Below are 25096 nucleotides of genomic sequence, written 5' to 3'. Positions count from 1 at the left end.
TTGTGTCTGTACATGAAATACCATATAATTATGTGCTTTTTGTGCAGGCTGGATGGAAGGAGTCCCTCCCCTCCTCTCCTCTCCCCCCTCTATCAGCCACAGAACCGGCTCCGCCTCCTCCTCCTCAGGCCGATAAAGACGGCCCTCCACCCAAAAAGGTCAAAGCCCGCCCACCACCACTTAAGAAGACCTTCGACTCTGTGGACAAGTAAGTAAATAAATACCTTTCTTTTCTTTGTGGTCGTACATTTGCTGGAACGACACCGTGTTCATATATGTTGTCTGTGTTGTGTGTACGTGTCTTGCAGGGTGCTGTCAGAGGTGTATTTTGAGGAGCGTTTCGCAGAGCTCCCAGAGTTTCGGCCTGAGGAAGTTCTGCCTTCACCGACCCTGCAGAGCCTGGCCACCTCCCCGCGTGCAATCCTGGGCAGCTATCGCCGTAAGAGAAAGAACTCTACAGGTCTCACTTAAACTTTTATCTGTAGGGCACCGTCAGAAGCTCTCGGCCAAAATTAACTGTATTGGTTGACCCGTTGTGTTTGGTCCTGTTGGGACGGATTGTGACAGCTTTTCCCCTGTGTCATGTAGACATGGACTCAGCCAACGATGAACAAATGTCTCCTAAGAGGAAGAGCCGACGGCGCTCCAGCTGCAGCTCTGAGCCCAACACACCCAAAAGTGCCGCCAAGTGTGAGGGAGACATCTTCACCTTTGACCGGGCAGGTAGTTACACACATGCGCACACACACACACACACACACACACACACACTTCTTGTATTTATTTGTAGAGCAGCTCGTGGAGTATACAAGCTCTGATTTACCCTCCAGGAACATGCTCGGCCCTCACGTCCCCCCTGTGTGTCCCTGTCCCAGCCACAGATGGCGAAGACATCCTGGCAGAGCTGGAGTTTGATAAAGTGCCGTATTCGTCCCTGCGGAGGACACTGGACCAGAGGAGAGCTCTGGTCATGCAGCTGTTCCAGGAGCAGGGCTTCTTCCCCTCAGGTTAGATTCAGACCCACTCACACACTCACACACTCCTTATTTGCTTAGAGGAGATGAGACCTCACACACAAACATGACGGGAAAGAATATTTATCGGTCCCTATCTGTTATTTTTCTTCATCTAGCTCAGGCCACTGCAGCCTTCCAGACACGATACTCGGACATATTCCCCACCAAGGTGTGTCTTCAGCTGAAGATCAGGGAGGTTCGGCAGAAGATCATGCAGACTGCGACCCCCTCCGATACCCCCGGAATGCCTGACATCACAGGCTCTCTCCCCGGACCCTCGAGCTCCCAGTCAGGAGAAGGATCCGGGCGAGGAGGAGGCGGGGACCTGCAGGACGACGAGCTGGAGCAAGGGGCGGAAGATGGCTTAGACGATCCTCGTGACGCACAGGATTCGTTGAGATGAGTTCAACTGACCAAATAGTGACTGTTGAAGCCACACATCTCTGTCCCCTGCCTGCCTCCACGTTTAAGCCACAAGTGTAACCAAATCCTGATTCTTTCCATCCTCGGCAGCCAACAAGGGAGAAATAAAGAGGGGATGTGTATGCAATGTTGGGACATTATAGAATATTGACGCTTTAGGTGTTTGTCATGTGTATTTCCCTATTACCACAAAAGGACAAACGGCACAAAAACTACCACACACCACCAACACACACTCACAAGTTCCACACTTAGCACTCTATATTGACCACCGTGGAGAAATCTTCCATTGTTGCCAGTGAATGATGGACCATTGTGTTCAACTGCACTCATTTGCCTTGAAGAAAGGTTTCTCATTTTAGATGGAGAGACTGGTTTAACTCATTCTTGGTGAACAGGCGGCGATTTTAAAACGTGGGACAAAATCTTACTGTGTTTTGATTTATTTTGATTTGTAAGTCATAGTGTTTAGGAGCGAAAGCGGTAAATTGCTGCTTGAGGAACAACCTGTACGTGCGCTCGTCTGTTACCTTGTGTCTTGTTTCTGCTGACTTTCGGGGGCTGGGCCCTCAACAGCTGGAATCCATTTGATCTGACCGAGAACCAACCGGTATGAGCCTGGAACGAGCTTCTCGCCAGTCTTGTATTTCCATTGTATTGCTCAGATGTAGACCTTCAGAGGAGGCCTACGCAGACTTGACTGAATAATTGACTGAAACCTCTTATGAACTTTTGGCAGTGCCATCATTCCTGCAATTACCCGTCTGGCCAAGTTCTTTTCAAGATTGACCCGAGCACACTGCAGTTGGTAGGAACCAAACATTCCTGTGCCTCTCTTCTCTAGCCATGAAGGAAGAAGGTTGGGTGGGAGTCAGTGGGCGTGTCCCGGCTCTGGGCTGGACTGAGTGATTCATTGCCTCAGCTGTGCTTCGGTTCCACGTGTTTTCTGGAGGCGAGTGTCGGGTCAAATCAGCGGAGGATGTCGGGCTGATTAGGCCGTATTCCTCCATTGCCAAGCAGTTTTAACATTTTGTTTTAATAATTTGTATTCAATATTTTCATTTGTTTTTTTGTTGTACTATTTTTTGACTCTTATTACTCCTCACATATCATTGCAGTGAACCTTGGTCCTTTGTTCTCCTCTCATTGCTGGCAGATGTTACTTTCTTTTCTGCCAGTTCTTGTGTTTTCGTACTAGTTTTTATAATCTTGGAGGCAGGTGAAGAGATTCCAGGTCCTCCATTGTAGTCTTCTCTTGATTATCGTCAGCACGGACCCACGCTGCAGTTTCTTATTGTTCATTTCAGGGAAACAAACAAAACGTGGACCTTTTTTTTTATTCTTTGAACTGTAGTATGCTTTGTTTTAAAACCACCCAGTGTCCCTTTCAGTCGATCGCTAACAAGTTTGATTCTATAGCCTCAACGATTATGCTTCTCCTTCCTCCACCTCTTTCCTTCCCTCCTTCTTCCCTTTGTCACTTTATTGCCCTCTCCAGAGCGTTCAGACAGGCGGAGAGAAAACTGGGGGAAGTGATGGGAGGATAGTGGAATCAAAGGGAGACGGAGGGATATAATATTGGTTGTGTCTTTGTGCAAGACTTGGTTGTGTTGTAAATAATTACTGTAGAGTCAATAGACTCATTATATTATTGATAAGGGAAATCTCATTGAACATAAATGGACACCCATTACTGAAGGTAAACATTAAAATGGGAATAAAATGTAATAAATATGGCTAATATGGCTATTAATGTTTGTTTTACTCCTTGTTTTGCTGTTCCAGTATGCAGGAGAGGAATTTATATGAATTATTTAAGTTTGTATCTGTATCTTTCAGTATACAAATAAAAATAGGTGTTCAATCAAAGAGTGATTATGGTCTGTAAGCAGAATTATCTCAGTGGTTCAATTCTCTACTGGGACTGTGATTGATTGGAGCTTTATACAGTATGGATGTATTGCATCAGACTGACGTGGTTACATAGTTCACTTGTTCAAAAGGTTTGTTACAAAATTCTGACAATCTTGAAAAACATTTATTGTTTTGTCTTATAACAACATATGAAACGGAAGAAACGCCACAAATGGTAAAATCAACCATCAAATACAACCTCAATTGAAGCACAATTAATGGTCCTCACTTACTGTACAATATTGATAATATGCATCGCTTTGCGCACTGATCCTTCTCACAGCTTTAGAAAACAAAAGCTGACATACTTTGGTCTGTTTGCTGAACTTAATATGCACTTGATTCTGATTGCTTCATGGCACACTGATCTAGACCTTGTCTGGTTCCAGTTAACCATTGCTCTAGAGTCGATCCCTCTTTCTCTCAGTCAGTATGAAGACTTGGCCACTTCAGCGATGAGTTTTACTTTGTGGTGTGCCGGAGCAGAACTCAGAGAAGCTGCAGTCCGTCCACAGCGACGGCGTCCATGGCCAGGCCGTTCTCCACGGCTGTGTGGTAGATCTCCAAGGCCTGCTCCAGGGGCAGAGCACCGCCCTCGCTGGTCTCAATGATGGCTATGGTCTCCCCAAACTCATTACACATGATAGTCGGGGTGCCCTGTGCCTGTGGGGAGGTGAGACAGAATTCAGCTTAATGGTAAAGTAAACATGTATGTAGAGAGATAAACACGTTAAACAGAAAACAGGTGTTATGATTTATAAATCCGCTCTGACCTGAAGGTCTGAGGCCTGGATCTGGATGACCTGATGCTGCCCGTTCCCAAGTTCCACTGCTGAGGCGTTGACCACTGCCACGGCAGCGCTCGTCTCCATGGCAACTTGTGCAGCAGCCTTTTCATCCAGACTGTGTTGCCTGGTGTGGGTCTTCTTATGGTTCCTCAGGTTGGAGAAGGTCTTGAAGGCTTTGCCGCACTGTGAACACGCGTGTGGCCGCTCGCCTGTGTGTGTGCGCCGGTGCTCAGCCAGGTGCATGCTCTGGATGAAACCCTTCCCGCACACTTCACAACAGAATGGCCGTTCCCCTGAATGTGTGCGCAGGTGCTCTCGCAGGTGTGTGTTCTGGCGGAAGCGCTTCCCGCAAACCTGGCAGGGGAAGGGCCGCTCGCCGGTGTGCACTCGCTGATGAAGAGCAACTCCCGAAGAAGACACAAACAGTTTCCCACATACAGGGCACTGGTGGGCTTTTGGACGCTTCCCTGAGGAGCTCCGCGGCCGCCCGGGCCCCAAGGCCAAGTGGCTCAGTCTGTGAAGTCGCAGGTTGGCGGGAGAATTAAGCTTCTTCCCACAAATGCTACAATCCAGGCCCCCTCTGATCACATTAGTGGTGGCCCCTGGCCCGCTCTCTCTTGCAGCCGAGGTGGAGGGCTGTGAGGCCAGATCCTTCTCTGTCTTTCCCTGGGTCTGGGTCTGCCTGCCCACCTCTGTACCTACGTCAGCTTGGACTTGGGTGGGGTGCTGCTCCAGACAATGGCTGTCTCGTTGTCTCCTGGTCAGGAAGCCAGACTCACAATGGAGACAAGAGAAGGGCGCCGGAGCTCCCAGGTGTTGAGTGTAACGATGTGCTGCCAGCTTGGTGGGCCAGCGAAATGTGGCAGGGCAGTCGGGGCAGGAGAGTGTGGCGGCGTTGGAATGGAGCAGACTGTGCTGCCGCAGGTTGGAGGACTGGGAGAAGGAGCGGTGGCAAACGTCACAGCGGTACGGCCGCAGGCCAGAGTGGATGAGGTTGTGCCTCATCAAATTGGCGAGAGACGAGAAGGTTTTGCCGCAGTCGGAGCACTGGAAGGGCCTCTCGCCCGTGTGCGTGCGGATGTGGTTGCGCACGTGGATCTGCTTCTTGAAGGATTTACCGCATATACCGCAGATGAAGTTGCGTTCGGGGGCGTGAGACTTCTGCCGATGGTGAAGGAGCTGCAGCTGGGAGAGGAAGGATTTGGGGCAAGAGCGGCAAGAGAACGCTGCTTTGTCAGAGGACACAGCTGGAGGCGGCTTAGACGCGTCAGGGGGGCTGGACGTGGACACAGCATCAGCCAGGGTCACGGCGTTTGGAACTGGGTCAGCTTTAGAGGCGTCCTCCACCACTTGGGGACCATTATTCTCCATGGGTGGGGCAGACACCTCCATGTGCTCCTCCTCTCCTCGCTCCTCCTCCGCCCCTCTCTCCGCTGCACTCTGGGAGCCGGATGCTGGCTCCTCTCCTAATTGCTCCATTTCCTCCTCCGTGAGTGGAGGCATCAGCTTGGCACTCGCCTTCTCCAACTCGTACATCTTCTTCTCCCTGGATCTCTGCAGGATGGCCAGAGCAGACTGAGACGCTCTGACTGAAGCTGCCACCTGGAGAAAACAACGCATTACATCATCGTCAGTCTTTGCTGCAGCTTCTCCGCAGTTATATCACACACATGCTGAACCACAGTCACTCCTATTATCTACTGACAGACAACAGAAACAGATTTAGGCAGCGGATGAGCTCATTCTGCTACCATGGAGACGGGTGCGGCGGTGCCGGGTGCGTCACGGTTGAGGTGGATCCGGCGATGATAGAGGAACTTGGTCATGTTGGTGAAGGTCTTGTTGCAGAACTTGCACTTGTGCAACGGGTCGGCAGTGTGGGACTTCCTGCAAAACACAGAGGAGCCACAGATTCAGATCTCCACTCGCCGTTTCAGTGTTTGGCAAAAAGTTTAAGAGCGTTTTCCCCCGACACGCCTTACCTGTGCATGATGAGGGTCATCTCAGTGGTGAAGCCTTGGCCACAGTCGACACACAGGTACCTGGCCACGCCCGAGTGAGTGCGCATGTGCGTCTGCAGCGTGGACTCCTTCTTGAACACCTTGCCGCACTCGGGGCACTCGTACGTGCCTAGCTCGTGCACCCGCCTGTGAGAGGTCAGCCTGTTGGCGGAGGTGAAGGTGCGATCGCAGAGGTCGCACTGCTGCGGTTTGGCCTCCACCGTTCGAACCTTGACGTCTTCCGCTGGCTCTTCTCTGCCTCGCGCCTCCTCTACACCGCTCATCACCCCCGCCTCTGCGCTCTCTTTGTCCTGGCCCAGGAAGTGCTCCCCTTGGTGTTGAAGGAAGTCCTCCGGGGTCTGGAAGAGAAGCGAGCACTCTGAGCATTCGTACGGGTGGATGACCACCATCTCCGTCGGCTGCTGCTGCTGGATGACGTCCTGCATGGCCGGGGCCAACCTCAGCTCCAGTCTCTGCATGCCGTTCTGCAGGATGGCCAGTTTTCCCGGGGTCCCTCCTCCCAACGGGGGCAGCAGAGGGGGCAGCTTGATGGTGCGCTGGCTCAGCGTGGGGGAACTGTCGGCCAGGGCCTGAGCCGAGAGGATCTGCAGGTGCATGGTGGCGGAGGCCGGGGTCGCCGTGACTGAAGGCATCAGGGCTGAGCGAGCCAGCGTGGCATGTTTAGGAGCCATCTGGCGTTTCTTAGGCATCTGTTGTTTTTGCTGCTGCTGCTGCTGCTGCTGCTGCTGCTGCTGAGCCAGAACCTGGAGGAGACACAGAGTCACATACAGACGAGCAGTGAAACCTCCACATCTCTTTCATCTCACCACTCATGACTGTGATGTGGAATGTTTTTGGTTATCCAGGTACCTGAGCCAAGATCTCCCCGGCCTGTTGCTCACTCAACACGTAGCTCTGCACGTTGTTCAGAGGCGTGACGGTGCCGTCTGGCTGCAGCACGTACTCCTGGGGGGGGGAGGACAAAACCAGCAGCTCACGCAAACAAACATTTCCAACCAATTGAACCACAGTGTGTCTGCTCTAGAGCTCAACCATTAGTTACACTGGAGGGGTTTGGTTTGTTAAAAGGAATCACAAAACAGGGATGAGTTTGTCTATCGGTTCACACATCTGTTGGGGCTTCAAGCGCCATCATTCAGTTCCCAAAACAAACATAATCCTCTAGAAAGACCAGAACAGATTCAAGATAATAATGTTTATGTCTGCAGAGATGATCATTCTTTATTACAGCTTATCAAAGGTAAACTCTGCTTGTTCAATGTAACAAACGTTTCATAACAAAGCCACACTAGTCAGTTAGGTTCTGATCGATTCCGTGTTGTTTTGGTGTGTGTGTTCCCTTACTGTGGTCTCGATGTTACTGTGTGTGCTGCTCCTGCTGTGGCTGCGCCGGTGCTCCAGCCAGGTATCAGGCGAGTCAAACAGAGCCAAGCAGTCCAGACACTGGTACTGGACCGGCCCCGACACCTGAGCCTCTCCGTCGGCTTCCTCCGTCTCCAGAACCTCACAAAACTCTGCGGAGCGGAGGGAGAAGAGCGTCACGTTGCATCTTCATCAGCAGTCTTGAACGTATTTGACATTATCAGATGGAAGTTCTCTCTCACCTTGTTGCTCCACCATCATCCCAGCCTCCCTCATGTGCATCTCCTGGTGCTGCAGCAGCTCCTCCGGGTTCACAAGTATGGTCCCACACTCCAGGCACTGGTACTGCTGGCCCTGCCTGCCGTCTGGGACACCTTGGATGTCCATCGCCAGCTCCACATCGCCCTCCCCCTCTTGTCCGGTGTGGATCTGCTGGTGGATCAGCACATCCTCCAGGGTGTTGAACAGCTGGTGGCACTCACTGCACATGTACTGGTGCTCCACATACACACCCTCTGCATCCTCCAGCTGTTCAGCCATGATTGTGCTTTATGAGTGTGTGGTTATTTAGGTAATGAGTGTGTCATGGGAAGGTGGACGACAGGTGGTAAACTGTAGTCCAGTTAAAGGTCTCACACCTGAGAGATAGATAGATAGATAGATAGATAGATAGATAGATAGATAGATAGATAGATAGATAGATAGATAGATAGGGGAGAGAGTAACATGGGTCGATTTTGTCTGAAATCATTCATTTCTCTGACACATTAAATTTTAACGGTTTTGTCGGAGCCACAAAGCGGAACGTTTTATATCGTTCCTGTATCGGGGAGTTCACACAGATATTTAAGTCGTCACCAATAATCACGCGCACAAACGTCGGATTCTCTCTACAGTTGAGCCATTTAGGTTGAGACACTGATTCCCGGTGCTGCTATGAGCCTGTCTCGTCTGGTTCGGCTCCCATGTTAACGTCCCGTGGCTTTGTTGACAGTGTGCGATGGCATATGGTGAGCTGTTGGCGGCGCTCCCTCTGATATTGAAGAGTTTCTCGGCACCGCGATTTCTTGACAGCGGTTCCCCGGTTCGTCGGGCGGTCGTCAGGCGGCGCTACCCAATTTTCGCCGAAGGTCTCCGGCCACACTGACAGACAGGCCCTTCTTTCCCCCCTTACCTCTCAGTTACGCTCGCCGAACAATTCCTCCGCCGTCGTCGCCATTCACTCACGCAAACGTAAAGTTCGTAAGTCCTTTGTAGCCACACACGGACTGAAAATTAATAGTAAAAGAAAAAGCCAACGAAATTACCTTTCAAAACGTGAAATGAAACGTTTGCCCGCCGATCGCCTCCATTTTTGTGCCACAAAGCCCCGCCTAATGCGGTAGCGTTAATATTTTCAAACACATGATTGGAGGATTCGCCTGTCAATCATGAGTCACCCCCCTTGCTTGGTCTTTGTAGTTTTTCTTAATTGTCCGGCGGCAAGTAGATGGCGTTGTGGTAAACAAAATGTGGCTTGTGCTTATGTATAGCGGCTAACGTTGCATGGTGTCATTTTTAATAAGAGTTACATTTAATTCTTCATATGACGCATAAAGGTCCGTGTCCAGGTGAAAAACACAAGCATTAAGAGAGCCGTTTCAACCGTAAATTGCTATAATTTTGAGCGGTGTCGCAAACGTGACGGCAAACTAGCTTTCCCAGGATTCACCGCGAGCTTTGCGTCGTTGTGCGTCATCTGCCCAGTCCCCCCACCATCTCCGCTCCACAGAGGAAGAAAGGGGGAGACAGGCAGCCTGTACCAACGCTGTATGTGCGGCCCTTTTCATACTGGATACATTACGATACACATATACAGCTTAGTTCTGTGCGTGCTTAACAGTTTATACCGGTCACCCCTGCCCCGGCTTCAGTTCACACAAATATGAGCAGCGGCGGGCGGGCCAGGACCAGCTCATTCGCTGAGCCTCCCGGAGCTCCCGGAGCCGCTGCAGCCGGTGCCGGACCAGCGGTAGCCGGAGGAAGCTCAACAGGAAAGACTGGGGCTTCGCAAGCCACTGGAAGCGGCTCGACGAGCTTCGGGAATTTGAAACTGCCCAGTGAGTGTTACCTCCACATTTCCAACACAAGGCGGAGGAACGCGTCGTTACAAATGCTTGTGTTGAATGTGAAATGTAACAATATCTGCGTTTATCCGATGTCGAGCATTGTCGCGGAGCTAACCTGAGCTGTTAGCTGGTTAGCTTAAGTTAGCTCGTCAGCTAACGGTAGCTATATTTTTCAGCAGGGCACCACTGACACATTTACCTTTATCGTAGCTAAAGGTTACGTTATTGCCCCTATCAGCCGTCTGCCCCTCTATTGAAACTGACGCGTTGTTTCTCATTAAATTCAGTGATCCATTATTAGCTGACTGTATGCTAAAGTGACGGCTAGGTCTCACCTATCCGACGATCATATCAGCGGTAGAAGCTAGCTAGCCTGCTAACGAAAGGACGGAGTTAGTTTTTAAATATCTGGTTGAAGTTATGAAGGCGTCGTCTTCAGTACTGACTTGTCTTGGTCGGATAGCTGCTGTTGCCACGGTTAAGTAATGTTAGTTTATTTTGTTTTAAAAAAGTTTGACTTTTAATCTACTGAAAACGGTCAAACCAAATTTACTCTGAGTGAACATGGCTAAGTTAAATGATGTCATCTGCAGTGTGATTTAATTCACGAGCTAGACTTTGTCACCTTGCAGGAAGTTGTAGTTATCGGTTAAAGTAGATGTGTCTTTACTCCCTAATGTATTCATGAGTATTTAGCAGATTATCAGTTCAGGTCAGTTTCAGATTGAACACCAAGAAAGTAAGTAAAGCTGTAAATGTGGGACGCCTGTATATGGTGTTGTGCTTATGCTTTAATTCTTAGGTCACAGGTTCCTAATGGCCACAACCCCATTTGGTCAGCTTATTTGAACATTACTCCCAAATTGACACCTGAACAGCCGGGTGCCTTCACTTTATATCAGTACTGCTGTTTGCCAGCAGCAAAGTCCATCCAGCTGCTTGTGTTAGTGTGATGACAGGAACTCGTAGAGTGCCCAGAGGTCATATAGCTGCACAGAGGCCACGGGGAAGCGACTGAGGCGTTTACACCTTGGAAAATGACATCAGAGTTGTGTCAAATATTACATGCTCAAAATGTGAAAGACAAAATTGTGAATCAAATGGAGTTTAGGGGCTGGAGCAATATGCCCAGCTAGAAATAGTGAAATAACTGACAAGTGATATGGATGGAAGTCAAAGGTTACAGTTCTTTTAGGATACCCTCATGGTCAGTGTTTGCTGACGTTAGCACACGTGGACAACCTGCAAGTTTGCATTGGTTTTGCAAGCACACTCTTTTTGTGGTATCTTGTGTCTTTGTGAGGCTCAATAGGAGCATCATGACCCATCGAGACCAGACAGCTTTGAGGGAGTGGTCAGTGAATAAACAGTTCAAGTGATATTACCAAGTTTTTATTATTTATCCGTTTTCCTGGAAAGAATCGCACTTCAGAAATTGGTAGTTAACGTCATATTCTGAATGACCCCATGGGCAATGTCAGCTTCTTTCAGTGTGGAGTAGTGATTGGTGTGGTGAGTTTGAGTATAGGCTTGTGGAGCTGGTGCGGTCCTACATAGATTTTAATAACTCATCGATGAGGGGGTAAAAAAGGCCGTTAATTGCCCTAAACCTCAGATATTGACCAATATATCAACAGTACTGGGCAAAGTGTTTGCTGTAAAGTATGGAAAAATACACAGGATCGTTTAGTTAAGGCAAAATGGCCCCCTGTCATTTTGGAGAAGTGTGCAAGAAAGTATAAGCAAGACTCCATCACAAGACCATACCGGGCAATGTGCTATTAGAATTCCTCCACACCACCAATGATCATTTGGTAGTTGCAATTCTTCATCCACTTCATAACTTTTATCATGTAAAATGTGCTCTGCAGTTCAATACCGGCAAATAAGTGCTTAGGTAGTCAGTGATACAGAAGTGACTCCCTTGACACCGTTTTTGCTTTAACAGATCAGAAACCAAAGCTATTCACTGACAGCTGGGCAGAGTGCTCATCTTTGCATTCATTATTCAAGGGACTATCATACCACAGCTGCTCCATATTTAATACCTACCGTCTAACATGACTTGTTTAAAAAGAGTGTGAAAGTGATGCTAAAAGGAAGTACAAAGAGCAGCATACTATGGTCCTGGAATATGGGAATGTCAAGAACCTCACTGTGTCAAAGCTCTCAAATACGAGTGTTGCCTGTTGACTTAAGGGTAAAGGTCAGATTGAGGCCAGTATAGTGGTTTTGGTATAGTGTTGTCTGCTACTGATTTAAAAAGCGTTTGGCTGGCATATTGCAGAAATGAACAAGAATACACTTGTCCTTGGGCACCAAGATTCAGCTGATGGGAAGGAATGGTGTTCTTTATTAATTAAATAATTACAACACGTGTTATTCATAGAGACACTAATGTCACTTCATGTTAAATCTTTATTTTATTAGTTTCCTTTGGGTATTAGGAAAGACCATGTCATAGTGTGACTGCGTTTGAGGCGGGAAGTCTAGGGCTACTGGAGTTTAGGAAGGGTGCTGTTGAGACAGGCAAAGTGAGAAAGCCCAGAAAATTGTAGCTTGTCATTGTCTGCCACTGGCCATGCAAAATGATCACAGGCTCTAACAAGCCGTTTGGCAACACGTCTTTTCTCCACTATTCCTTTCGCGGCGTCACTGCTTCTAGTGCAGAGTTGTCCAATTGTTCTTGACCGTACTCGTACACGTTTATTAGACTCAGAGTCTCTACCTGACCCTAACTCAAGCTGTCACTTACTTCGTTTTTCAGATCTCACTATGCCAATTTCTTGCAAAGTCGAAAATTAGCCAGACAGTCACACTGTTCTGCTTGTTTAAACACACACGTCGTGCCTTCCTTGGACCCTTGTGATGTCCTCTCTAATGGGGTTGTGTAGCTAGGAGTAGTGCTTACCTGTCCACTTAACTATATATAAATTGATCATGGATTACCTGAAGTCATCCATGGAGTGTGTGTGCCTATTTGTGTGGGAAATTAGTGGAATGGGGACACTGCATTAACTGAGATTGCAGAGGTGCCGAGCCGGAACTGAGAGGGAATTGTAAGACAGTTTCCCCAAGGGAGGCAGGCAAAGTGTTATGGGAAGTATTAGGAGCTCATTACCAGCCAGTGGAGTGTGTCTGGGGAGCCACAACAGAGGTCACGAAGCGCAACGATTTAGAAAAGCAGAGACGTGCTTGTTGACGTAGAGATTTTCTTTTCTCTGGGGATTTGTGGAAAGGCAGAGCTGGAGGGGGTTATGTCACTATGTTTCTCACGTGTTTGATGATGAATGGAGGGTGTGTCTAATTTTGTAAGCATGTCTTTTACTACTGCTACTACTTGATCCACAAACTAATGTACTTTTTCCTTATTCCACCCAAGGTTACATTATAGCATGTTTCATTGTATTTATGCACATATTTTTGCGTTCTCGTTCACAGGAGACAGTGGCAAAGTGACGACGGTAGTAGCCACACCTGGTCAGGGCCCAGACCGCCCGCAGGAAGTGTCCTACACGGACATCAAGGTCATAGGAAATGGCTCCTTTGGCGTGGTCTACCAGGCCCGCCTCATCGACAGCCAAGAGATGGTGGCAATTAAGAAGGTTCTGCAGGACAAGCGGTTTAAGGTATGCTCAGGTCTCGGGTTGATGACACTAAAACAAAATGCTGCATTTCTGTCCTGATTTTTAGTAAACGCAAAGGGTTTGGTTTTTAATGAGCACAGCTCTTTGGTACCACATATTAGACAGCAACTGTATCTGCTCAGTTAAGTTTTGGAAAGACAGTGCAAGGCTGCTTCTTAGCTGTCTCAACTCTTGCTGGTATTCCCTAAGCTACTCTGCACAGTCTCGTGAGGCCAAAATGAGATCACAAGGTCTAGCCCAGCCGTGCCAGGCTACATTCTTGCCAGATTAGGATGGCAAGGCGCACTAGTCGGGATACTTTCGAAAACTCTGCTTGGTGTGAAAACGATCTTTGTCCACACTCACATTTTCTCGTGGTATTAGAGAAGTCGGTCATCCACACAATACTTGAAGATGCACAATTCCCCTACTGCTTGTGCATAAGTGACAGTCAGGTACAGGCAGGCAGTGGTTCGCCCAGACCTGGTCTTACATCGCCGCCCTTTGTGTGGTGACGACGTCACTGAACTCATCACAATCTGCACAACTTGAGCTGTGATTGGAAATAATGCAATACAATGGGAAGTTATGCATCTTTGTAAAAAAAATGTGGTGTTTTGATGAATTTGCATCGAATTCCGCAATCGCAGAATTGCGTAAAGCTGGAGGGACTGTTAAAGCATTTTGTTTGCTGCGCTTGTGTGTTACATAAAGCTAAATTTAGCAACAAACGAGCAATCAAAATAGAGAGGTAATGACCTGACGCTCTCATCTGCCATTGTTGTTGTGTGACTGGTAGAGTGTAGATGACGTGGTTGTGTGATGGCAGCGTTTTCAAAATGTTACGACTTCCTCTGTCACACTTAAACGATGAGCCGGCATCTTCCGATTTACCACTTCAGAGAGTGAAGTACTACAGAGACACGAGATCAAGAGCACTTATGGACTTCCATCTGAAACACAAATGGTGTTTTTGAAGAGCAGTTTTTTAAATGACACACCGTTGCTATAATGGCCATGCTATGAAACTCACATTCTTCCGTTATGTCACAACTCACCTCTGCCTTTCTCTCCCTTACGTGTAATCCTCATTGTAGAACCGTGAACTACAGATCATGAGGAAGTTGGACCACTGCAACATTGTAAGGCTACGTTACTTCTTCTACTCCAGCGGTGAGAAGGTGTGTATGCATCGACCTGCTTTTTGGAAGAATGAATTCAGTCAACGATGACTTTGCAAAATTTGTACCTTTGGGGCGCCAACATTTGAAATCTATATCAAGTTTATAGCTCAGAATTTACTGCAAAGGCTTTTCTGCAGTGTTCTTGTAATGTTTTTGGCTCTGTGGTGGGATTGTATGAAATAAAGGTTTGTGGTTGTACATTTATGCTCTAAATTACCCTGAGTGTTAATTTGAATTGGTTAAGATAACAGTCGGAGCTCAAATTATTCATCCTTGCCACCTTGTTCCTCATTTCAGAAAGATGAGGTCTACTTGAACCTGGTGCTAGACTACGTCCCAGAGACGGTGTACAGGGTGGCTCGGCATTTCAACAAGGCCAAGACCACCATCCCCATCATTTATGTTAAGGTGGGTACGCACGCGCGCACACACAGATTCTGTCACTTTCCTGCAATGCTGCTGCATTAACCAGACACTGAAGACATTGAAAGTGTTATTCAAGTTAGCCATTTAAATATAAAGAGTTCCGGTGATGTCTGTCTGTAACCATCTAGTTTTTTGTAAATTACACTTTGTGTGCATGCGTGTGTGACACTTGGATTGGACTTGAATAAAGTCCACAGAAGTATTAAGAGGCGACTTTTTGTGTTTGTTTACAAATCTAAAAAAAGAAGAATTTGGCAGATACTTTGATGTTGATCTGGGATTCATGACTTTGGGTAGTTATCTCTTTTATCGTAAACGTTATGTTGTGGATATTTAGGCATCGCCTATGTTAAGTTACTGAGGTGTTGGGAAGCTGCCAACATCTAGCACTATCTCAAAGGTGCAGCTTTACTAGATTAAGTATTGTTCAGCTTTTGTAGATGTTTGACGTGTCGTTTTGACTAGAAAGTATGTGGACACCTGACCATCATACCTACTTGAGCTCAGTGCAGCTCCAACCACGTCTCTGTGGACCTCACTTAGTGATCAGGAGCACGGGGCTCTATGCAGTCCAGTAGCAAGCATTCTCCAGGGATCCACCAAATCCAGATTCATCCGTCAGACTGCCAAATAGTGTAGTGGGATTCCCTCCAGAGAACACATTTCCACTGTTGCATAGTGCAGTGGCGGCGTGCTTTACACCACTCCAGCTGATGTTAGGCTTGTGTGCAGCTGCTTGCCCATGCAGACCCATATCGTGAAGCCCCAGACAGTTCTTTGCAGATGTTACTTCCAGAGTCGGTAGTGAGCGACGCCACAGAGGGTAGGCCATTTGTATGCTGTAGTGTATACTGTGGCTGTTTCTGAACTGGGACATTTTACCCATGAGCCTCATCATTCAGTTTTCACTTAATGAAGTTTTTGTCAAGTAATTATGTTTCTCTGCGTGTCAGATAGTAGAAGAGGATTGGCTTTAATGATGTTTTACCGAAGACTTTCGTCAACTTTTCCTCCTCTGGGTCTCTTTGTTGTGGCATGTCATTGTAAATGAACCATACCTCTCATTTGGGACGGTTCATCCTCAATTGCAAGCAACACCTGATTTGTGATAAGATCCATGTCTGTTATCTCTAGTGCATCTCTGTGCACAAAGTCATGACTGAACTGGACCCGAAATCTTTCAAAGGGTCCTTGGGCTCTGTGGGTGAGACCTCGTGCACAGCAGCCATTCACTCTGCATGGTCCTCCGGCGAGCCCATCGCCCGAGCTGTCCCTTTGAAAGTCTTGTACTTGTTGCCCTCGTACATCTTCAGGTCCTCATCGCTCTGTGGGCCCCTGGTACGAGCCAGTGGCAACTTCAAATAGAATCTCGCTCCCTGAACAACTGACACATTGCACATCCTTCCTATCATCTTGGGAATCTGTCCTTCCTCTGGCTGTCTCGTTTTCTTTTGTGCCCGCTTCTGCTCATTCCACGCGTATTGTTCTGGAATCTCAGTATCCTGATACCGCCTTGCCTCAGGGCTGCTAATATAACTCATGATGTCATACTCCCACTACTATGATTATGACATCATTCTTGGTCTTCCATTTATGTCTGCCACTATTATAATTTTGTAATGTAAATAAAAAATATGTCAATTAAATGAAAGCCACCCAATGAAAATGCTGGACCCCTGAACAGTGTTTGTTTTGAAGGCAATTAGATGAATGGGGCTTGTTGCAACTCGATACAAATATACACATGCACACGCTCGCACACACACACACACACACACAGGCTGACTCTGCAATTATAGAAGTATATAGTAATAAATATATTATTGTGCTGCTTTTGTATTGATTTGCATTTGCAATTCAAAGCCTGTGTTGGTTATTTAAGGGAAGTAAACTGAAAGGAAATAGTTGTCGAGTCATTGGCGTTGGATGTAATAAAGAGCTATGCATTTTGCTGTTTGTTTTTCACCGACAGATCACTGTTTAGGGATTATGAAAGCAGAACAGGAAAGATGGTCCCAAGGGAATTACTCTATTCGCAATACACTGGGTTCCTTGTTTAAAAGAGTGCTCATATTAGTGTGTGGGTTTACTACGTCTGTAGCAGCAGATGAGACATTATATCTGTCTCACGGCCCATTTCCCCACCTCAGCATGCTGCTCCCCTGTGGCCTTTAGATGCATACTGATCCCTCGCTCTGTGTTTGTCTATCGCTCTGCTCCTTCCTCTGTCATCTTTCCTTCTAGTGACACAGCACCATCACAACATGTCTGGGGTCTTTTTTCCCACGTTCACTCTCCCGTGGGTCTTCTGCTCTTGTCACACATCTCATTCCTACTCCCCCCACACCCCTTTAAACATCGACTCGTCTCCCCGTCATGTTTTCAGCAGTCATCACTTTGTAATCTGAGGCTTGTCTCTGCATCGTGCATGTGATAATGTGATCATTATGACTGTACCGACAGTGATTTGTCATATGAAGTTGCTTCCTGTCTACATTCCACAGACCCAGTCACACTTGTAACACATTTCTATTTTCCGTCTAGGAGGACATTATTGTTCTTCTGTTAGCTCAGAAAAACACCAAAACTGTCAGATGCACCTATAGGGCTTTTTTAGACAAAGGGGTCAAACACCCACACAAAATCCAGACCACTTTTGTCACATTTGTAAAGCAACCTCTTACAGTCCAGCTTTAGCCGCACAAAGTAATCAGTCAGGACTACAAAACAACTTCAGCTTGTTATACACTGTTATTGACATTTATTTGCATATAACTTTGTTGAGCTTTCCCCATTGGATTGTTAACAGACATTAAATTTAATTGAATATCATCTGGGTGGAAATTTAACAGGTCCATTTTACAAATCATAAACTCATTGTTAGTTTCATCCCAGTTTTTTGTTTTTCCACAGTGAACTTTAATTTAGTAATCTTGCCATGCTGATCTTAATATTGATTTTTGTCATCATTTGTATTGTCAGTGATAATTGAACTCTTTTTAATGTTACGTCAGCCTCGTGGTAATATTGCTCTTCAACAAAAATTATCTTTTGTCATTGACAAAGACGGCACTGAATGGACCAGAATAACTTTATGGTGTGAGGGACCTTTTAATGAGGGAAATACATCATGTCATGGAGCTAGCACACTGCCTGAGAATCATCACTCCACTCATTGGACATGACAAAAGACATGGAAGAGATGAGAATAGGGAACTTGGTGCCCTCAACCGCTCGTATGCTTTTCTCTACAATATTGTATGATTTTGTGTAGATAGTTTGACACTGTCGGACATTATGCAAATCCTGTCTGTTCCCCTTAGGTGTACATGTACCAGCTGTTCCGCAGTCTGGCTTATATCCATTCCCAGGGTGTGTGTCACAGAGATATAAAGCCCCAGAACCTCCTGGTGGACCCAGAGACAGCCATCCTCAAACTCTGTGACTTTGGCAGGTCAGTTGCAGATATTGCCTCTGTATGTGTTGGTTTACCTTCATCTGTCTTTCCATAAGTTTGTCTCTTTCTTTCTCAGGGTGATGTTTAGTGTGTGTAGCATTTTCTATGCGTCTTGAGTTTCCCTGTGTGCATTCATCACTTATCTTACCTCACCGTTGTAGATGTTTATTTGCTGTGTTATTGTGAAGACAAATTCTCAGAGAAATGAATGAATGGTGTTGACTGTCACTCTCTTCCTGAACTTCGTTACCTCCTTTCTGCCCCTCATAGTGCAAAGCAGCTAGTTCGCGGTGAGCCGAATGTGTCCTATATCTGCTCACGGTACTATCGTGCCCCAGAGCTCATCTTTGGTGCCACTGACTACACATCCAACATTGACATCTGGTCGGCTGGCTGCGTGTTGGCTGAACTGCTGCTGGGCCAGCCCATCTTCCCTGGGGACAGTGGTGTGGACCAGCTAGTAGAGATCATCAAGGTAGGGGCAGTTTGATCAGTTCCGACTTGTTTGTCATAAACCAGTCCCTCTCCGGTTCCATTTCGGATGATGTCACCCTCACAGCTGAGGGTACTCAAGGTTGAGGGTTATAAATAAAGTAAATAACAGTGGGAAGCTGCATAAAACAGCTGTCACCATGGATACTGATAGACAGCCTGCACTTCCCGCCATCCATCCGTCCTCTATACCCACTCAACCTATTCATGGTGGCAGTGCTTATGCTTTCCTGCAAGGCCAAGTAAAATTGACAACATGCCTCAGACTTTTTCTCTATTTTTCAGGTTCTGGGCACTCCAACGAGAGAGCAGATCCGAGAGATGAACCCAAACTACACAGAGTTCAAATTCCCACAGATCAAAGCACACCCTTGGACAAAGGTATGTTCTCATTATTTGGCAACAATCATGCTGGATATGCATCAGTTTGAAGTATTAGAATATGTATAAAAAAGAGGGCCTCACTTTTTTGAATTTCATAACTTCTTTTTACAGTAAGGTTTTATTCACTATCTTCACTATAAAGGCATAGAGGTGTGGCACAACCAGTCAACACAGCCAGAAATGCACACAGATTATGGATTATGGAAATGAAGATGGATTTTCCTTTAGTTTTCCATTTCTTGCTTTTGCTTTATACCTTTGGTTCACACACTCTCAAATTCCTGGTTGTAATAACGAGTATCTATAGAGGCCCCTATAATTCCCCTTCTCCTCCCTCTGCAGGTGTTTAAGCCTCGTACTCCACCAGAGGCCATTGCACTCTGCTCTCGACTGCTGGAATACACGCCGGTGACCAGACTGTCTCCTCTGGAGGCATGTGCCCATGCTTTCTTCGATGAACTTCGCCAGCCCAACACCCGCCTGCCCAGCGGGCGAGACCTGCCGCTCCTCTTCAACTTCAGCCCTGTCGGTCAGTGGTTCATGATTGTTTCTGTTCATGCTCAACCTCAGATTATCTATTTTAATAAATATGACGACCGACTAATTTTTGTGGCCCCCAACTCGACCTGGTTTAAACACACGTCACACACTGCGCTGCTTAGTTGGCACTTTTTGGAAGGAAGGTATTTTAAATATTGTTGCTGTTTCCGTAAAATGGGGGTCACCAAATGCCTGCAATTGTCTGAATGCAGTGGCAGAGTGAGCAAGAGAGTATACGAGTGCATACGCAAGCATAACAAGCTCGCAACTTCATGGGTCTTAATTGTATGTAACACAGCTATGTGGTTTAGCAGTCACGTAGCCTCATGTCTGTAAATGTTGACAACCAAACATTAACCTGTGACAGCGGTTTTATATGAATCACTAAAATGCAAGTTGAGCAAGTGTTCAGCAGAGTGACTGTGCTCAGGGTTCTTGTTTGAATAGAGTATTAAAATGTCACAGTTGGTCACACTCAAATGTTGTCACTCAAATTTAATGTCTTTACTTCTTTTAAGTTGAATTAAACAGGTTTACCTTTTCTGCCTTTTCAGAGCTGTCTATCCAGCCCCAGTTAAACTCCACACTCATTCCTCCTCACGCACGTGCACAGACGTCGCCTGCCTCACACGGTACGTATGGCAGCTTACTATGATATCCCATTTGATGTTATAGCAATTCTTTTTAAATGAAGTCACTAGCTGTCCATCAGGCCCCAATGAATCAACTAAATAATTCCCTTTGACACTTAAAACTTTGTTCAGGCATGAGATAAGTGCAAGCTCTGTCCCACCGCTGAGGTGTGTCTGGACATTCCCACTCCTCAGACTTTGAGCTTAAATTTATTTTCCCTACTCAAATGGCAATTTATAACACTTGACTGGGGAGCTGTTCACCGAAGAGAAAACCACATGTGCACTGTTAATAAAGATTTCATTGTTTATTGATCATCAGTGATATTTTTCCAACAAGCCACATTTGACATTCATTCCTTGGCTTTTTTTAAGGCAGGAATTACACAGCACTCTCCGTTTAGAGTCATAGGAGAAAACAGAATTGTAGAATGAACAATGATTGCAATTACATATTCATCGTACCTTTAAACCTACCACCTGTGTTCTAATGCCTTAGCCCAGACGTTGTCATTGTCTAGATTTCGTACATCAGAAGTATCAGTTTGGACTAAAGAGCTACATAAGAGTTACACATGATTACTAAAGAAGTGACTGCATGGTGCCTGACATGTGCTCCCTCTCTCCCCCTGCAGAGGGCAGTGTGTCAGACAGTACCGCCCAGCCCAGCTCAGCACCTGGATCCATCAACAACAGCACCTGAGCATCCATCCCCCATATCATCTTTTCTTTTGTCTTCCCCACTTTCCTTTTCTCCTCTCTGCTCTTCTCCCTCTCTTGTCTTCCCCCCGGCTCCAAACTCCCCAAAACAAACAAACAAAACAAGAATCAACAGTACACCCACATGAATAGTCAATATTCCCTTTCCCCTGAATTTTGAACATTTCCCATTGAAATTGTTTTCTGCTGCTGTTGTCTTCAGGAAGGTGTAGATAGTTTCAAGGACACTCAGGCGGCCATGTTTGGGCTCAATGGAAGCTGCAGTCTTGTGTCCATAGTGGCCCTTGCCTCTTGAAAGTGGGCGGTACACATTAACTGAGGGCGGCGATAGGATTTTGCTGTATTGTAATCTATGATAATTGGCTTTTATCCCTTTTTTATGTTTTTATTTGCTTTAGTGATTTTATGTGTCTATGGTCTGTTGAACAGGGTCCGGACGGAGTTTGGAATGAGGGCCCTGACTAATACTGACAATCATCTATAGTAGGGTCAAAGATTGAACACTGTCACTTTCTACTCCCAACTCTGCTCAAGTATTATATGCTCGCCCAGTTCAATGGGGAATAACAGGATTTTAAAATTTATAAATTTGGAAACCAGACGGAACGAATTGGCTGATTGTTGTCCGTGTCGTTTGAGAGGTGATTTTAGATTTTAATGCAAATGTTTGTCCATCCAAACAGAGAGTGCCACAGCCTGTGGTTTAATGGAGCTTGTCTTTACTGGAGTTTTTTTTCACGTATCGATTCCTTTAACTGTCTTTTATTTGAATGAGAGGGAGATATGTTAGAGCAGAGCGCACATCTTCATTTTCCTGTATAAGCTTATGTTTTCACTTGTTAAAGCTGGAGCCCAAGCATTTCTTGTCATTCTGATATTGCACATCTCTAAAGGTAGTAGACAGGCACAAAGGGGCAACCTTATGAATACTCTCCAGCTGTAACTCTAAATTCTACAGACAGGCAGTGATGTGTGGGTCTCTAGCTGCATTTAATGCACAAGCCTCAATGAGTGGAGTGTCATAAATACAGTAACCCAGCGCTGTAGGACGAGCGGACATCTCATGTCACTTTTACAGTGTTATTTTTCATGTCTGACTGATCATGTTGAAGAATGACGTCGGGCTGCGCAGTAGACCATCTCATTTTCTGGAGACTTGTGGCTGCTTTCACTGCTTCTGCCCTCTTCAGTGTCCTTTCCATTCATGATGGTAAACACGGTAACCGTTAGTGCAGGGAAACATGTGCATGTCATGACTCTGACTTTTTTTTTTTCTCCCTCCATATGTGTGATTGGTTGAAACCCTCATAACCCCCTCCCTCCAAAGCAGCTGCCTGTGGGGCTTCTATCAGGTTCTACTCGTCTTGTAATGGTGGCAGGTACTGATCTCAAATGTCGACCCCATAGTCCATCATTCGCATGGGCTCGTTTTCCCTCCACCACCTCACAGAAGTGCATGTTCATCTTAAGTTGACCACACTGTATTCCACTAATTTCAGTAATATGACCAGAAATGATGCTTAAACTCCTGAAACCCGACAGCTTTTGGAGCCTACCTTTCATCCCCTCCCTCGCCTCATCCCCCTGCCCACTGCTTCCCTCTCCCCTCCTCTTTTTCTCACTGCTAAACTGTAAATATCAAGTACCTTTTATTTTATTTTGTTATTTTTTGTTATTGTTATTATATTGTTGTTCTTGTAATTTTTTTTTCTCTAGTAGACCGGAGCAGCAGCGGCCGGACTGTTTATCCTCAGTCTCAGTCTGTAAATACGATTTCAATTCAGTCCCTGCTTCAGGAAGGGAAAAACAGAACAAACGTTTCGTTTTTATTCTCTCTCCCTCCATTTCTGTCTTCATGCCTTTCCCCCATACATGTTGTAACTGCTTTATTTATTGTATTGTGTTTTTTGAGGGGGAGGGAGTTCTTTTCCATTGGGGTGGTAAAATTAAGGGATTTTGTTTTTTTAAATTCAGATTTTAGTCCAATGTCACATGCAAATTTAACATCCAAGATACTGTACTTTGATCCAGGTGTTGGAGTTATGCTTTCCAATCAGTGGTCTTTTATGTATGCAGGTACACAAGCTAGCCAATAGGTGGAACTCTGGTTTTCCGTTAAACTTCAATGTGAAGGGAATGTTACAAGCCTCTGGATCTATGGGGGTGTGGTGTTGGGAGGGAACTCGGATCTGCCTATATATGAGTGTTGTGGCCTGATGATATCGCTGTGTCTGGGTGGGCGTGGAGGAAAAGGGGGGAAATGAATCTGTCCATTGACATGTATCATCTCCTGTGTCCAACTAGCTCCTGTTTCACTTGTGTGTGTTGTAACTATGTTGTTACTAGTGTGTATGCGGCACAGATACCTGGTGAGTGAGTTTCTTGAGCACAGCTGCTTGGAAGTGTGTGTGTGTGTGTGTGTGTGTGTGTGTGTGTGTGTGTGTGTGTGTGTGTGTGTGTGTGTGTGTGTGTGTGTGTGTGTGTGTGTGTGTGTGTGTGTGTGTGTGTGTGTGTGTGTGTGTGTGTGTGTGTGTGTGTGTGTGTGTGTGTGTGTGTGTGTTGTCAGAGCATAGACGTAATTCTCTGTTCTCCTGTTCTGAGATTGAAGAGCTTACTAAATGTTTTATGTTTTTGGGGTTTTATTTTCACATATTGGTTTTATTTTGTTTTTCACCCTGCTCTTCCCCTGTTTGAGGGTAAATCATAGCTGGGAACAGAGGCGTTGGATAAAGGAGATGATAAAAAGGAATGGAGGGAGAGAGACCGTTTTTGTTTGTTGGTATAAATAATTAAACTCATTAATAAAGTGATGAAACTGTCCCTGTCTCACATCATGACTATATATATATATATCTGCATTATCACTATGTACTTATAAGGCATGTTTGATCATATGATTGGCTTCTGCAGAAATGGGAAAAGAACATAATTAATTGTATAATTCCTTCAAATACTAAGCAGTATTTGAGAGCAGAAGTCCTGTGCGATTGACTAAGTGTGTTAATGAGTGTGGGGGGCTTCATGTGGTCACCCAGCTGGTGGCATAGTTGGCACCAAGAAGCCATGAGTTTCTGTTATGAAGCGTAATTCTGGTTTGTCATCTGAGCCAACCACCAGGAGACGGAGTGGAAATGAGTGATTCATCACTCGTCTTCCGCTTCCTGCTGGCAACTCGGGGATGAGATCTGTTTCAGTCATCCATCACCAGGAACAGCAGCCTGATGAGGATCAGCAGAAGTTTGTTATACCAAGGGGAGCACTGCATAACTAATAAATCACAACCTTTACTTTTTTTAAATGTTTGATTAAGAGGTGTCCTTGTCCTTGTACTTCAGTGTTGGGCGTAATTTGTACTGATATACAAATGTCCACTCAATAGATTAAACAAGGCAGCATACATTTGATCTACTCAGGACTAGAATTGTGAATGTGGAGAATGCTGGAGAAGTGTTAATCAGATATGAGTCATAGGATTTGCTGCGGCTTTGTGTGGATTCTTTTCATGGAGGGATTAATGGAGCCCTCATTGTGCTCTGCAGCTGAATTTGTTGGATCAGTGGAACCAACAGAGTGATGAAATCAGACCAGTTAATGGGACCATGTTATTGCAAATGTCAGTGAAAATATTTTTGACCTTGGAAGAAATCTTGCACTTTCTCACTCTGTTTGATTATAGTGAGTGGGTGAACAGAGGGTAGCCTACTGGGCTGATTCACCCGAACTAACATGGCAGCATTCAGTCTCTCTTTTAGACAAGGTCATATATTCATTTTTGCAATAGTGATCGCGTATAATTTAAGTCTTGGTCAGCTCGGTGACTTCAAGGCGTTTGGAGCACATACTTGTACTTCAAACACTTCTTCAGAACAGCTTAAGAAAGAGCTAAGACATCTCTCCCACAGAATGGTCTCAGAGCCTTTCGCTTGTCTCCTTCAGGCAAGAACCGGGTGCAAAGAGGAGCAGGATTTAATGAAGTCTCAAGGTGTCCATTAAATTTCTCCTT

The 25096-nt window shown here is 46.0% G+C and overlaps 3 protein-coding genes across 8 annotated transcripts in view; 2 read left to right on the top strand and 1 right to left on the bottom strand.

The window, feature by feature from the left end:
- Positions 1 to 3297, top strand: part of cicb (capicua transcriptional repressor b) — a 32261-nt gene extending 28964 nt beyond the window's left edge. For 2 of the 5 annotated variants that reach the window (XM_076152603.1, XM_076152604.1), the window contains 5 exons: positions 48 to 208; positions 309 to 460; positions 589 to 723; positions 813 to 1007; positions 1133 to 3297. In XM_076152603.1, the coding sequence (XP_076008718.1) occupies positions 48 to 208; positions 309 to 460; positions 589 to 723; positions 813 to 1007; positions 1133 to 1419 (930 nt within the window). In that variant the 3' untranslated portion in view covers positions 1420 to 3297. The remainder of the gene's footprint in view (positions 1 to 47; positions 209 to 308; positions 461 to 588; positions 724 to 812; positions 1008 to 1132) is intronic. The other 3 variants (XM_076152607.1, XM_076152608.1, XM_076152606.1) reach the window with 3 other exon arrangements.
- Positions 3298 to 3648: 351 nt separating this feature from the next.
- Positions 3649 to 8893, bottom strand: znf526 (zinc finger protein 526). 2 transcript variants are annotated; one of them, XM_076152609.1, is made up of 8 exons: positions 8832 to 8893; positions 7767 to 8162; positions 7507 to 7676; positions 7012 to 7107; positions 6124 to 6905; positions 5893 to 6028; positions 4127 to 5743; positions 3649 to 4016 (listed from the first exon to the last, which is right to left on the bottom strand). In XM_076152609.1, the coding sequence occupies exons 2-8, from the start codon at positions 8062 to 8064 to the stop codon at positions 3843 to 3845; spliced, it is 3273 nt and encodes a 1090-aa protein (XP_076008724.1). In that variant the 5' UTR covers positions 8065 to 8162; positions 8832 to 8893; the 3' UTR covers positions 3649 to 3842. The 2 variants fall into 2 exon arrangements, with proteins under 2 accessions (XP_076008724.1, XP_076008725.1); XM_076152610.1 differs by lacking the exon at positions 8832 to 8893 and adding an exon at positions 8699 to 8822.
- A 361-nt stretch (positions 8894 to 9254) lies between these two features.
- Positions 9255 to 23912, top strand: gsk3ab (glycogen synthase kinase 3 alpha b). The gene is made up of 10 exons (XM_076152611.1): positions 9255 to 9623; positions 13074 to 13261; positions 14356 to 14439; positions 14740 to 14850; positions 18192 to 18322; positions 18596 to 18800; positions 19103 to 19198; positions 19544 to 19730; positions 20296 to 20373; positions 21009 to 23912. Exons 1-10 carry the CDS (start codon positions 9449 to 9451, stop codon positions 21074 to 21076), a joined length of 1323 nt encoding a protein of 440 aa, XP_076008726.1. The 5' UTR covers positions 9255 to 9448; the 3' UTR covers positions 21077 to 23912.
- The last annotated feature ends 1184 nt before the right edge of the window (positions 23913 to 25096 follow it).

The sequence above is a fragment of the Genypterus blacodes genome, unplaced genomic scaffold (assembly GCF_046128005.1).
Source record: "Genypterus blacodes isolate CSIRO-AG114 ecotype Tasmania unplaced genomic scaffold, CSIRO-AGI_Gbla_v1 ptg000057l_1, whole genome shotgun sequence".
NCBI classification, from domain to species: Eukaryota; Metazoa; Chordata; class Actinopteri; order Ophidiiformes; family Ophidiidae; genus Genypterus; species Genypterus blacodes.
This window is presented reverse-complemented; position numbering and strand designations above follow the sequence as displayed.

Coding starts and splice junctions, on each gene's coding strand:
- znf526 (XM_076152609.1), bottom strand. CDS start 8,064: ATGGCTGAACAGCTGGAGGATGCAGAGGGTGTGTATGTGGAGCACCAG. Junction 7,108..7,506: donor ACAGTAACATCGAGACCACA/GTAAGGGAACAC, acceptor TCCCCCCCCCAG/GAGTACGTGCTGCAGCCAGA. Junction 5,744..5,892: donor CCGCCGCACCCGTCTCCATG/GTAGCAGAATGA, acceptor TGTTTTCTCCAG/GTGGCAGCTTCAGTCAGAGC.
- gsk3ab (XM_076152611.1), top strand. CDS start 9,449: ATGAGCAGCGGCGGGCGGGCCAGGACCAGCTCATTCGCTGAGCCTCCC. Junction 14,851..18,191: donor TCCCCATCATTTATGTTAAG/GTGGGTACGCAC, acceptor TGTTCCCCTTAG/GTGTACATGTACCAGCTGTT. Junction 18,801..19,102: donor AGCTAGTAGAGATCATCAAG/GTAGGGGCAGTT, acceptor TCTATTTTTCAG/GTTCTGGGCACTCCAACGAG.